Raw genomic sequence first — 14,161 nt, forward strand, 5'->3', positions numbered from 1 at the left:
TGGCTCCGGACTGCTGAGGCTGCCGCTGCCACATTTCCGGGGGACAGATTTGCAAATATGGGGACATTCCGAGGACGGAATTTCTCCAGGGACAGATTTGCAAATCCGGGGACTGTCCCCGGGGACGTCTGGTAACCCTAGTCTAGAGCCCATCTGCCTCCTCGCCACAAGACCACGAAGTTCAGAGTCTAAGATTACGGCATCAGTGCTTGTTGTCTTCGCAGAGAAGTCAACAAGTTCGTCTGGGCTTTGCATCAACAGCGTCTTATTTACAGCAGCCCTGGGGCTGTTGCAACGTGACCGCTTTGCTGTGTGCCCCCCCTCTTTTCTTATCTGGCTTCTCAGATGATTTATTGCGGGTCCTACCTAAACACAGCCAAGGGCTTTGGGATTGGCAGACAAGATGTCTTGCCTCAGGGCTGGGGTCGGGGCAAACCGAAAGCAGACATGCTCTCCCATTGACACCAAGAGAGCAAGAGGCAGATCAGGGAGATGGAGCAACTTCGCAATGAGGAAAGGTTGCAACATTCGGGCCTTTTTAGTTTAGAGAAATGGCAAGTAAAGGGGGGCCATGATAAGTGCCTGAAATCATGCAGTGCGGAGAAAAGAGATAGAAAGTAGGAGGGGGGTATTGTTTTATTATGTATTATGTATTTATTATGTATTTTGCATCTCATTTTGTCAGCTACGGCAACGGCTCGCCTCTCCAAAAGGGTATGGGAGAACGTGATGCAAACGTCCAGTACCAAGTTGTTGAGCACGCCGATTTATGGAAGTGAGTCATGGGCAACATATAACCTGTTATAAGAATTCTGAGGTCTCAGATATAGAATAAGTATTCATAAATACACACATATCTAAATATATGAACCATGTGTCTGGAGGAGCAATCCTGAAGCCATTTTGACACTCCCAGTGACCTCAAATATTCCTCTGCAGTAAGGGAGGCAAATGGGGAAAGCCTTCCCATTGTCTTTTTGCTTGCAAATCCTGTCTTTAGGGCGTATTTGTGTACAAATAGGGTGAGCCTGTGACCTGGGTTCAGGAACTAAACCATCACAAAAGAATGGCCAGGCTGCCCAGGTCATGCAATCAGTGACCATTATCAGGTATCCTGGTAGGCAGGATTTCTGCTGTAGGCTGCCTCCTTCTGTGATGTATGTATGATTTTTTTTAGGGGGCGGGGTATTGGGCTACAGGGTGGGCAATTTCAAGAGTCTATATAGGGGCTTGCGCAGCATTGCTCAGGGTTCTCCTCCCTCCTGCGTGTGGTGAGTGGGGACCCTGTTACAACAGTTCCTTTAATAAAGATAAGGCTTACTTATCGGTAGCGGCGCCCGCCCTGTGAAACGCCCTCCCTTCAGATGTGAAGGAAATAAGCAGCTATCTTCTCTTTAAAAGACATCTGAAGGCAGCCCTGTTTAGGGAAGTTTTTAATATTTAATGCTGTATTGTTTTTAACACTTGATTGGAAGCTGCCCAGAGTGGCTGGGGAAACTCAGCCAGATGGGTGGGGTATAAAATGGGCTCTGGAATACCCCATAAGGGAAAGGGAGCAGTTTTTCTTATAACAAACCGTTAGAAGTGACATCTCAACACCTTCCACATGTGCTGCGTCAGGAGAAATTGGGGTATTACAGGGCAGGGCAGAATTTGTGCTCTCCCAAGCCTACATTCCCAGCATGTTTGCACTCCTGTCTCAGCAATCTCTACGCTGGCTTGGTGATGTCCACAGAATGCAAGATGGCAGGATCCCCAAGAATGTAGGAATCCCTTGCAAAGGACTACTGTGCCTGGAGACAGACAGACAGTCAGATCTTGTATCCATAGCAGTGACCAGAGGAGGAATGACCGCTGGGAGGAGCATAGAGAGAAGAAACGCCAGGGTGCATCTGCAGCAGCACAACCGGATGCCTTCACCTGCCCCAGATGCAACAAAACATGTCTCTCCCGCATCGGTCCCTACAGCAACAGCAGGAGCTGCTACCATCCAAAGGTGAGCCAGACACCTGCCAAAAACATTCTCCTTTTGTATTTCTCTGTTGCGAACCACCCTGGGATGTTTGGATGAAGGACCGTATACAGTGGTACCTCGGTTTTCGAACGTAATCCGTTCCGGAAGTCTGTTTGAGTTCCAAAACGTTTGAAAACTGAAGGCAGAAGCCTCATTTCCTGTTTGATTTCCAAGGTGCATTCAAAACCTGAGGCATTTACTTCTGGGTTTTCGGCATCCGAGTTCTGAAATGTTCAACTACGGAGCCGTTTGAAAACCGAGGTACCACTGTACAAAAGTAATAAATAATATTAATAGTATTTTTCTCCTTTTCCTAATTCTCATTGGCTACATTCAAATGAAGGAAAGCTACTGCATATCAGCCTAAGCAAGTTGTGCTTCCTTTTTCTGATTACTTGGCTATAGCTTTTGATAGAATACAGATAATTTAACAAACATTGTTGTATTACATTCTTCATGAAATTATCTTTCCAGTGATATGTAATTTTACGGTATTACTCCAAAAAAGTAGTGCTACGAGCCATCAAACCTCAGAAAGACACTTTCCCCAAAAGGTTTCCACAATTTTGACCACTAGTGTAGACCTGGCCTTGTGCATCGTACTGGAACGGGGGCCAACAGTGAAGAACTGAGTGCAAACTGCAAATGGCAGAAATCCATTTATTGGTTAACGTTCCTGTTCCGCCTTTCTTCCACAAGGGAACTCAAGTCTACCTGGAAGCTACAGATGGTTTCTGTGTGTGTCCAACTGCTGAATGGACGCAAATGTGGACACCTTCAGACCACCCCATGACTTGTAGGGCGTCATAATCCATTTCAACGATAATTGCAAGTGTGTGTGTTTCTGTCTGTTGATGTGCCCAGCCAGACACGTTACAGGCATTCCAGTCTGTTAGGTATTTGTATTAATTACGGGCTTAATATCCAAGCTATGGCTGCTAAGAGGTTGCTGGAACTCTGTCATAAGGCACAGCTTGCCTGTGATTTCGCAAACAGGGCCTCCCTTGCCTGCAAACGGCTAATCCCATTGATACAGACGCTTGATTGTTCTCCAGCACACATTCCTATTTTTAAGTCAGCCGCCAGCAAAGCAAACTTTTAAGGAAAGGCACCCAGGAGGCTTTGTCCTGGTCGGCCAACCTAAAGCTGGTCTCTTGGCAGAGCAGGATTAAATTTGATCACGGTGACCTTCCTGATCTTAAGGGGGCTAACAAAGACAGAAGTGTTTTATTTATTTTAAGGTTTCAACAGATGCCCTCCACTGGCTTAGAAAGGGCAGATATTATAGCCCATATTGTTTAGACCAAGGGTGGCCAACCAATTTCCACAGGCCATAACTACCCACTCAATTCTTATTTAAAAAAACACACGGTATTTGCCCCTCCAAAGTTTCCCTGCTGAAATGCCATGGTACCAAAAGCTTTTTAAAATGTGTGTCTCAAAGCTTCCCACTATTTCCCCTATTTTTAAATTTAAAAATATATATTCTTAATTATTATTTTTTAAAAAAAGAACGACTCCAGAAAATTCCCTCCTGGGAATCCACAAGGTTTTTTGTACAATCTCCCATGCAGTTGTCCATTAAAAAATATATTGTGAATGCAATAATGAATGAGAAAAACATTTAAAATAGTGTAGAACAGATGATGAAGGCGGCTTTGAGAACTGCAGTTCCCATTATGCCCACTTATTTTTACATTTTTGGCCACACCCACTCTGCCATGCCCCTCCCCCTAAAACTTAGTGGTGGTCAATGCAATCCTTGGCCCGAAAAAGGTTCGCTGCTGCTGATTTAGACGTTTGTGGTACAGGAAAAACTGAAGATCGTCCCCCAGGAGATCAATGCCCTAGGTGGGAAGTGTCAAAAATTAAAATAAAATAAATTATCAAATATTCTCATCTCAGTTTTCTCCTAAACGTGATTTCTACTCAAACCAAAAGAGCCTTTAACTGCCTGTGGGTGGGATTTTTTTTAACGCATTTCTTCCCCTTCTTGGTTTTATTGTACGTACAGTCGAACCTTGAGCTGTGGACGCAATCCGTCCCGAAGGCACGTCCGCAGCTCGAAGCGTTCGCATCCGGAAGTGCCGCGTTTGTGCATGCGCACGGTGCGATTTAGTGCTTCTGCGCATGTGCGAGCGGCGAAACCCGGAAGTAACCTGTTCTGGTACTTCTGGGTAGCCGCAGGACATAACGCAAAAAGACGCAACGTGAAGTATGACTGTATGTGGGACTGCTTGTTTGCTTGTAAGTCACTTTGGGTTGCCCTGGGAAAGCTAAAGCGACTGACATACTGAATAATAATAATAATAATAATAATAATAATAATAATAATAGCATTATTGCATTTCTGTTTGCAGGTAGGGAGAGGTTAGTGACAGATGAAAGAGGCCCCGACAATAAAAAAAACAGGAGAGAAATACAGAAGGCTCAACTCCTTTCAGGATAACCAACTATTTGCATTTGGCATATATGTTTATTCTGTTTCCCTATAGCTGGCAGTCACACATAAGATTGAGAAAATTGGGGGGGGGGGAGAGGGAGGACCTGGCACAACCGTGAGGAATGTAAAAGTAGTCACTGCATAATGTTTTTGAGTGGGGGGAGGCACTGCTCAGCCCCTGTTACGCCTGCCCAGCGGTCGCCGCCACCTCTTGGTAAAACCGGGAGGCCAGATCCGGCACGGCCTCCTCCAGCTGCCTGACGAATTCGTTCCGCTCGGCCTCCGACCAGCTGCGGAACCACTGGTCCCACAGCCTCATCTGGCACTCAAAGATGGAGGGGGGCTTCCCGGGTCCCACGCTGAGCCCCGCCAGCCCTTCCAGCAGGGGGAGCACCTTCCACGGCACGGCCTTGTCCACCAGGTCGCGGAGGAACTGCTCTCGCTGCGCCGGGGCCCAGCCCGACAGCCAGTGCAGGAGGCAGCGCATCTCTTGCGCAGTCACGTACGACAGGGGCAGCGGTTCGGACATCCTGCGGGGCAGGGGAAGAGCGGTGAAGAAACACAGGCAAGGGGAATTATGTGGCTTTGGGAGAAGCGAAGGAGCCTTCAGGAGACAGGGAGAGAGAAACAGGGCTTTGGGGAAGGGTGGGATTCAAACTCAAGAGTGGGAATAATAATAATAATATTTTTTTAAATTTACAGTATTTTTCGCTCTATAACACGCACCCGACCATAACACGCACATAGTTTTTAAAGTAGGAAAACAAGAAAAAAAATATTCTAAACGAAACAGTGGATGGATGATTTTTGTGGTTCATGCTGTGGCCACAGACATGTGATCTGATGGTGAGTTTGGGGTAGCCCAATGCAAAAATCCTGTGGACCCATGCTTTGTAACCACGTTTTTGCACCACTGCGGCCCCAGGCAACAGTGGGTGCGTGATTTTTTTGGTGCAAGCTGTAGCCATGGACATGCTATGTGATCTGATGGTGAATTTGGGGTGACCCAGTGCAAAAATCCTGAGGATCCATGTGGACCCGTGCTTTGCTCCTTTAAAGCAAGCAGGCTCTCTGTCCCTCTCTCCTCCCCACTCAGCGGCTCTTCTCCCGCTTTGCTGTTTCAAAGCGAACCATGGAGGAGGGAAGGAAGGGGAACCATGACTCCTCTGCTCACGGCTACAGCAGATCCCCCCGCCATCCGTAGGCATTCGCACAGACATTTCCCCTTACTTTCTAGGAGGAAAAAAGTGAGTGTTATGGTCCAAAAAATACGGTATATCCCGCCCTCCCCAGCCGAAGCCGGGCTCAGAGCGGCTAACAACAATAAACGCAACACAGCATTCTAAAATCAAAATCAAATTCAATTAATGGCAACCATTGGGCTAGAGTTCTGTGAGGATTACCAAAAGAGGGGGTCAGACTGTGCCTTGGCCAAAGGCCTGGTGGAACAGCTCTGTCTTGCAGGCCCTGCGGAAAGATGTCAAGACCCGCAGGGCCCTAGTGTCTTGTGACAGAGCGTTCCACCAGATCGGGGCCACAGCCGAAGAAGCCCTGGCTCTGGTTGAGGCCAGCTTAGCCTCCCTGTGACCTCCAAGATGTTTTTGTTTGAAGACTGTAAGGTCCTCTGTGGGATATACCAGGAGAGGCGGTCCTGTAGGTACGAGGGTCCTAGGCCTCACAGCATAACTTTTGCCAAGCCCAGTAATGTCAGTCCTTGATGTTTCCAGACAAGCAAAGTACCCTTAATAGCTAACTTGCAACATGGGTGTAGCAGTTCAGGGTCCATGGGGGGGAGCGTTGAAGACCCCTTATACCAGGGGTCTGCAACCTTTAAGACAAAAAGAGCCACTTGGACCTGTTTCCGAAGAAAAAAAAACTGGGAGCCGCAAAACTCGTCATTATAAAAATAACTTTTTTGTCACTTTTTTTAATTATTTCTTTGTTTGACCCCTCAGAATTACTTCTCATAGAAATAAACATTAAATTAACAAGTTACCTTTGTGTGTGTGTGTGTGTGTTCTTCACTCCCCTTCAAAACAGTGACCAGCGTACATGCCCCCTTTCAATGCAGTGACCAGCGTACATGCCCCCTTCAATGTAGCGGGCGGGCGGGAAGGTGACGTCAGGACGGTGCGTGACTAACGCACGCACCGCCCCCATGCGACGTCACAGCCAGTACAGCACCCGCCACAGTGGGGAGTGTCGGGGCGCACAATGCGCCTCCTCCCCTCGCTAGTATCCGCCCCGGAGCCGCGGCAAAGGTGTAAAAGAGCCACATGCGGCTCCGGAGCCGCGGGTTGCCGACCCCTGCCTTATACTATGTCTGCAGCAGGGCACGGCCTCCAGCGACTTAAGAGTCACCTCTCAGCATGAAAGAGGAGCTTTTTAGCCACCGGGGATTGGCTCCTAGGGTCACTCTGGAGAAAGTGCGTGCGAAGAAAACCATTCAGGAATCACTGAAGTGTTGAGTTGAAAGGGACCCAAACCCGTTGCAAAGCAGTTGTTCTGTATGCTCCAAATCTAAGCATTTAGGGGCACATTTCCAAGAGAATTGTGTGCACGTTCTGTTACGTAGAATGGAACTTCAGAAGAAACTTAGATGGTTGTAATATCTTAGAAGGGGCGTGTCTGTGACTGTGTCTCTCTTTTACTCTCCGTCTCCCTGATCCTGGTCTCTCTTCCTCCTCACTCGATATCAATTCTTCTCCTTTTTAGAAATCCAGCAAAATGTGGTTCCCATCAAAGAAATGGACAAAGGATACCAGGCAATACTATTATTTCCACTTCCACAGGAATAGTTGCCAAAGTTCGTCCCCTGGAGGTGCCATGAATTGAACCTGACATTTTGCTCCACGTGCTCCACCTCCGGTTATGAAAGCGACACAGCCTATACAAATGAGGGGACCAAGGCATGCCTTGAAGGCAGAGTATTGGCAAATGGGTGTCGATGGTGCAATAGGAACTTACAGGAAATGGTGCTGCTCCAGCTGTCTGCATGTAACAATCGCTCTAGAAGGCTGCAACACCACAGTGAGCTGTGCAAAACTGTGGCAGGCTCTCGCGAAGAGCAGCAGAAGTAAGCAAGAGATGGAAAAGACCCTGCGAATCCTGGAGACGAAGAACTGCACAGCACAAATGACCAACTGAAATGAAACTGATATGGGATCCCATATGCTAGCAGCAGGGGGAGGTTATGAAGGCTGCTTCTTCAAACTACCAGGGACCTTACAAGAGAAGATTTGCAACAGAGAATTCTGGAAGAAGGTGGAGAGAGGAAGCTGAATATATGAGTGTCCAGTCAGAAAGGGGGTGGACTGGGGATGTTTACATGTGAAACCTGGGTTCAAACCGTCTATCCGCTAAGGATGTAAAATGAGAATATTATTGTATATATTTATTTCCCCTGATGGAACTCAAGGCAACTTGTAGGATCTGAGAAGAACCTGAATGTCGAATCGAACACAGGATGACATTATTACCATTTTTTAAGCAATGAAACTAGGATCCACTAATACGCTATGAATACACGGGCAGGAAACATCCCAGTAACTAATTAAAATGTTGCAGCAAATAGCTTGCTTTTTTTTTTTTTACACCAGGGGGCATAATTTGAACCACATCTTAGCTCCTGGAGGGGGGGAGGGTGTGTCCGTTTTTGATCTGAGAAGGACTCCCGCAATCGTCCACCCACCCCACCTCCCGAAAACGTGGAACGTCTCAGAAAGATCAGCCCTAAACATAGTTCTGATTTAAGTGCAAATATAGCTCCGAGATTTCAGAAGGTTGCGATGCAGAGGGAGGGTCAAGTTTCGTCACTAACCCTTTCCCCACCACCACCCACCCATTCATTTGTGCAAATGCCACAACGGGAGGGGCTGCCATTGCAATTCCACGATTCCCTCCCCTCCTATATAACATGACAGGGTGGGGTGGGGGGGGTGACGCTCCCAAGAAAGATCCCCGGAAAGCCGGCGCCGAGTTCTCACCTGAGTCCGCTCCCTGCTCAACACGCGCCTCCTCCTGTCCCGACATCCAATGTTGCCGCTTCCATTTTTCTCCTCGGGGAGGAGACTCGGGAGGAGGGACGGAAAGAGCCGAGCGCGTCCGGAAATGCCCGAGCTTCAGTCCAATGATTTGCGCGGGGAGGAGGAGGAAAGAACGACGATCGCCTTCCTCTCGGCGGAAATTGCCGAGGGGGGTTCGCGCGACGCGGCCGGGGGTTCCGGAGATCGCCGGAAGTTACCGAGGACCTTGCCGGAACTTGCTTCCGGATTGGAGCGCTCCTCGGGAGACCCGGAAACACCCGAAATAGCCCGGAAAGAATCGCCGGGCGAGGGTAGCACCCGCGCAACTCCCCCCTTTGCCCTCCCTCCCTCCCCTCATTTGGGGTTCTGGATACTGAGCGGAAGTGGCCGGAAACGCACGACTGCGAACGAAGCGCGGGCGGAGATTCTCGAGCGAAGTCGAAGGCGGTGTCGGAGGTCGCCTCAGAGCGCCGAAGCCCCCTCCGGAAGTTTCCGAACGCCCCCGAAGCTCCGGGGAGGGCAGGCAGCGGCGCCACACAAGATGGCGGACGGGGAGGAGGTTACTCTGGACGGGAGGCCGCTCCAGGCGTTGAGGGTCGCCGACCTGAAGGCGGCTCTGGAGCAGCGCGGCCTGGCGAAGAGCGGGCAGAAGAGCGCGTTGATCAAGCGCCTCCGCGGGGTGAGAGAAAGGGCCCGGCGGAAGGGGGCCCTGGGGCCCGGGCCACTCCGCGCATGCGCAGACCCAGACAGGCAGTTTTTTGGCCTCAGAGACGGGGCTCGTGGCCCCGGGGTGCAGATCGTTAGTACGCATGTGCGGGGCAGTATCCCACTACTGCCACCAAGTGGCGGGGCGAGGTTGTGCGGGGCGCCACTGGTTGCACAAGGGGGGGGGGAGGACGGTGCTCACACCACCAAAAGGAGAGGGCCCCCCACTTCTGACATCACTTTGGGGTCACCCAGCAGGAGAAGGGAGTGGAGGCCCTCCTTTAAAAAGATGATGGGGAGATCTCGTGAAAGCTGGATTTCCTGTTACTAAATCAAAGCGGGATTGGGATCCAGTGTTGGAGGGAAAGTGGTAGGTTTTATAACCCATTAAATTACAACCATATCCCTTTTCAGTTTCACTTTTCACCCTTGCAAAATTATTTTTTGAGGGGGGGGGTGTCCCCCTGGTTAATTCACTGCGTTTTATACCTTCATTGAGCTTCCCTGGCAAATGTTACAGGCGGTTAGGACGAGCCAGGTGAGCTTTGCAAGAGCTGAGCTGCTGTGTTGGAGCTCTCCCAGTTGAAGATGCGTTGCATTTTTATTTTACGTAAAGTTTCTACGAAAGGTTAAAGTGTGCAGAGGGTTTTGCGAGTATCTCACTTGAGCACGTTGAGAACTTTGCACAAGGTCGGCTCCAAGTCTTTCAACTTCAGAACTGTACCCCGCTGAAAGCAGGCATTTCTCTATTCTGTCCCTTTACAACGAGGGAGAGTTGTGTTTGGAATGTAATATAAGTAAATGGAAGCAGAATCTGTGAATGTATAGAAGTATAGGGAGTCCAGAGTGAGGGATTGGGAACCTGTGCATTTTACCCTGTGTGGACTTTCATTCTTGATGCCATGGGGCAGGGAGTGAGCAATTGAAAAGGAAGACAAGTTGTGGTGCCCTGTCCTGGGCAAAAGTTCGTTATGCTCTGATTTTGGGGTCAAATGGATGTATGGGATAAATGGATATTGCTCGTTCTTATGTCACGTTATTGGAATTGTTCCCAGACTGTACGTGTGTGCATGTGTGGTGTTATCCTCCCCCCCCCTTCCTTGACTTAAATATTGTGATCATGATATTAACACCTGCTGAGTTCATGGCAGAGGTAAGATTGGAACCCAGGGCTTTCCTGCTTCACTGTTGAATCTTTTGGGTTACAGTAGCTGTCAGTCCTCTGGGTGTCAGTGCTTTTCTGGCTGCTTACAGTGTAGTACTATGCCAATTTTCCAATTTGTGAATAAGCCCTGCTGTGCTTGGTGCACCTTTGTGCCACGTAAATTAATCAAAGCCTTTGGCGTGTAGCTGCAAATTTGGATTATAGAAGCATAGGAAGAACCTAGCTGCTGGATCAGGGCACAGGCCCATCTAGTTTAACGTACTGTTCTCACTAGTCTGGTGTCCTGTTCTTCAGCAGATGCCCAAGGGAAAGCTGCAGGCAAGACCTGGACGCAAGAGCACTCTTCCTACTTGAGTCATACCGACTCTTGACAGTGGAGCTAGACCATAGCCATATCCTCCATTATAAGGCAGTGTGATGTAACACACAGAATTGTAGAGTTGGAAGGGACCACAAGGATCATATAGTCTAACCCTTTTGCCCAACCTGGGGCTCAAACCCACAACCCAGAGAGTAAGAGACTCTTGCTTAAGAAATGGGCCCTCAAATGCAGGTTTGAGTTGAAAGTGGGTCCAGTGTCCGGAAGGGTTGAAGACTATCGGTGTAACAGGTTACTGTGTTGTACAGTGATACCTTGGGTTGCATATGCTTCAGGTTACATACGCTTCAGGTTACAGACTCCACTAACCCAGAAATAGTACCTCGGGTTAAGAACTTTGCTTCAGGATGAGAACAGAAATCGTGCTCCGGCGGCGCGGCAGCAGCAGGAGGCCCCATTAGCTAAAGTGGTGCTTCAGGTTAAGAACAGTTTCAGGTTAAGAACGGACCTCTGGAACGAATTAAGTACTTAACCCGAGGTACCACTGTACTAGAACTGGGAGACTTGGGTTCTAATTGCCATTCACCCATGGAGCACATTTGGGGTCGGTATCTCAGCCTCACCTACCTCACAGGGTTGCTGTGAGGTTAAAACAGGTGGCGTACGAGTTCCCTGAAGGAAGGGCAAGACAGAAATGTAACAGGCAACATGGGGCTGTGTGTGGTGAGTCAGGTACGTGTTACATGAATCCTATTTGCACTTACTTCATTGCACATGTGTGAGTCTTTCTGCATTAATAGACTCTGTTTGGGCGGGAGTCAGATCTTAATCTGAGCTGCAACTTTTTAGGATTTGGGGCTGGAAGCACTGAGAGAGCCCACCCTGGAACCTGCAGGGTGCTCAGAAAGAAGAGTCGCTCTTCCATCAGTGACTACAACCAGCCTCAGATCATTGGGATTAAAAAGAGAGGCTGCGTGGAAGCGCTGAATTAGGCAAGGCTTGCGCTACAGAATCCGTAACTTCTCTTGAGAATTACTTGTGCTTAGATACAATGCCGTTGCATTTTCCGAGTGTCAGTACAGTGGTGCCTCGCAAGACGAAATTAATTCGTTCCGCAAGTCTCTTCGTCTTGCGGTTTTTTCGTCTTGCGATGCACGGTTTCCCATAGGAATGCATTGAAAATCAATTAATGCGTTCCTAGGGAAACCACCTTCAGACCAGGTCCGGGGACAGACTGTCCCCGGACCTCTTCTGAAGGCTGGGGGGGGGGGGGACAAGGGCTTTTCTTCCCACCCCCAGCATTTTAAAAAACCCTGGGACAGCGGAGGACTTCTCCGCTGTCCGGGCGATCTTAAAATGCTGGCGGGCGGCATTTTAAAATCGCCCCGGGACAGCGGAGGACTTCTCCGCTGTCCGGGGCGATTTAAAAGCCCCTGGGAAGGCAGGCAGGGGGGACAAAGACTTTGCCCCCCCGCCTTCAGAAGGTGTTCCCGCCCCCCCCCCCCCGCCCGGCTTCGCAGCAGCGCTACGAAGCCCGGTGGCTGGGGCAGGTGTTCCCGCCCCCCCACCCCGCTTCGGAGCAGCGTTCCGAAGCGGGGTGGCTGGGGCAGGTGTTCCCGCCCCCCGCCCGGCTTCGCAGCAGCGCTACGAAGCCCGGTGGCTGGGGCGGGTGTTCCCGCCCCCCCCACCCCGCTTCGGAGCAGCGTTCCGAAGCGGGGTGGCTGGGGCAGGTGTTCCCGCCCCCCGCCCGGCTTCGCAGCAGCACTACGAAGCCCGGTGGCTGGGGCAAGTGTTCCCGCCCGCCCCCACCCCGCTTCGGAGCAGTGTTCCGAAGCGGGGTGGCTGGGGCAGGTGTTCCCGCCCCCCGCCCGGCTTCGCAGCAGCGCTACGAAGCCCGGTGGCTGGGGCAAGTGTTCCCGCCCCCCCCACCCCGCTTCGGAGCAGCGTTCCGAAGCGGGGTGGCTGGGGCAGGTGTTCCCGCCCCCGCCCGGCTTCGCAGCAGCGCTACGAAGCCCGGTGGCTGGGGCAAGTGTTCCCGCCCCCCCACCCCGCTTCGGAGCAGCGTTCCGAAGCGGGGTGGCTGGGGCAGGTGTTCCCGCCCCCCGCCCGGCTTCGCAGCAGCGCTACGAAGCCCGGCGGCTGGGGCAGGTGTTCCCGCCCCCCCCACCCCGCTTCGGAGCACCGGGAGAAGCGATCTCCCCACAGCCCCTTGCTTCAAAAGAGGTCCGGGGGCAGACCTCTTTTGAAGCAAGGGGCGGTGGGGAGAAGCGATCTCCCCGCCGCCCCTTGCTTCAAAAGAGAAGACCCGCTGTCCCCGGGGCAAGCTTCGTTTTGCGAAGCAAGCCCATAGGGAAATTCGTCTTGCGAGGCAACTCGAAAACGAAAAAACCTTTCGTTTTGCGAGTTTTTCGTCTCGCGAGGCGTTCGTCTTGCGGGGTACCACTGTACTGTACGTTTCTGGCTGGCACTGTAAATTCCCCCGTCTGTGTAAAGAACTCGCTTCCTCCTGTATTCTGCGTGTTTTCTGTTGATTTGTTCTTTTGGCTGGAGTAATTTGGCCCCCCAAGAGATTTGGTCAATTGACCAAATGAAAGTATCTTTAAAGATAGTTAAAATAGTGACCAACAGGTTGTATGTGAAATTCAAAACATTAATTAGACGGCTGTCATTTGTTGAAGAATATATATATATATATTTATTAGATACACGCTTCCCTCAAGGAACTCAGTGTGGTGTACATGGTTATCCTGCCATTATATCTGCACAACAACCCTGTGAGGTAGGTTAAATTAAGCGCATTTAATAGGCCCAGCATCACCTAATCAGCTTCATGGCTGAGTGGGGATTTCAACCTAGATCTCCCTGGCCCTAGTCATGAGATCATACAATAGTAGAGTTGAAAGGGATCCTGAGGGTCATCTAGTCCAGTGTTTCCCAACCTTGGGCCTCCAGCTGTTTTTGAACTACAATTCCCATCATCCCTGACCACTGGTCTTGCTAGCTAGGGATGATGGGAGTTGTAGTCTAAAAACAGCTGGAGGCCCAAGGTTGGGAAACACTGATCTAGTCCAACCCCGTGCCAAGTCTCCAAACTCTGCTCACTAGGCATTAGCTTTTGTTGCCAATTACTTCTTGTTGCCCCTGTTTGAAGATGCCTGCAGTTAATAGGAAGTGTTCACTATAAGAAGCATTGCTTTTTTGCTGTTCGGTTTTGTAGGCGTAGCATGACAGTGTACTGAAATTTTAAAAAGTAAACACCTTTACATTGGCATTCAGAGCCTAATGGACTATTTGACTATGGTGAGATAATGAGCCAACTAACAATTGACCAGTGCACCAACCCTACTTCTTGCCACTGTTTTAGTCGGACTTGATGTTCTGAGTTTCAGGCACGAGTGGAAATTTGTCCTTGTTTTCATCACTGAATGACACAGATACCTGATTTCAACTTTCTTATTATAGTAGATCTCATTCTGTGTGTGCAGTAGGG

At 50.1% G+C, this 14,161-nt stretch overlaps 2 protein-coding genes and 1 long non-coding RNA gene across 4 annotated transcripts in view; 2 read left to right on the forward strand and 1 right to left on the reverse strand.

Moving 5' to 3' along the window:
- Positions 1-4,071, forward strand: LOC114582335 (uncharacterized). The gene is made up of 4 exons (XR_013390345.1): positions 1-518; positions 686-775; positions 1,831-1,996; positions 4,029-4,071. It is a non-coding gene; the product is annotated as an uncharacterized LOC114582335 (long non-coding RNA).
- Positions 4,072-4,452: 381 nt separating this feature from the next.
- On the reverse strand, positions 4,453-8,735 carry C13H14orf119 (chromosome 13 C14orf119 homolog). Its single transcript, XM_028703275.2, has 2 exons — positions 8,444-8,735; positions 4,453-4,987 (listed from the first exon to the last, which is right to left on the reverse strand). The coding sequence occupies exon 2, from the start codon at positions 4,984-4,986 to the stop codon at positions 4,639-4,641; it is 348 nt and encodes a 115-aa protein (XP_028559108.1). The 5' UTR covers position 4,987; positions 8,444-8,735; the 3' UTR covers positions 4,453-4,638.
- A 51-nt stretch (positions 8,736-8,786) lies between these two features.
- ACIN1 (apoptotic chromatin condensation inducer 1) overlaps positions 8,787-14,161 on the forward strand; it is a 37,373-nt gene continuing 31,998 nt past the window's right edge. For both annotated transcript variants that reach the window (XM_077916904.1, XM_028703276.2), the window contains exon 1: positions 8,787-9,161. In XM_077916904.1, coding sequence (XP_077773030.1) covers positions 9,024-9,161 — 138 coding nt within the window. In that variant the 5' untranslated portion in view covers positions 8,787-9,023. The remainder of the gene's footprint in view (positions 9,162-14,161) is intronic.

The sequence above is a fragment of the Podarcis muralis genome, chromosome 13 (genome assembly GCF_964188315.1).
Source record: "Podarcis muralis chromosome 13, rPodMur119.hap1.1, whole genome shotgun sequence".
Classification (NCBI taxonomy): Eukaryota; Metazoa; Chordata; class Lepidosauria; order Squamata; family Lacertidae; genus Podarcis; species Podarcis muralis.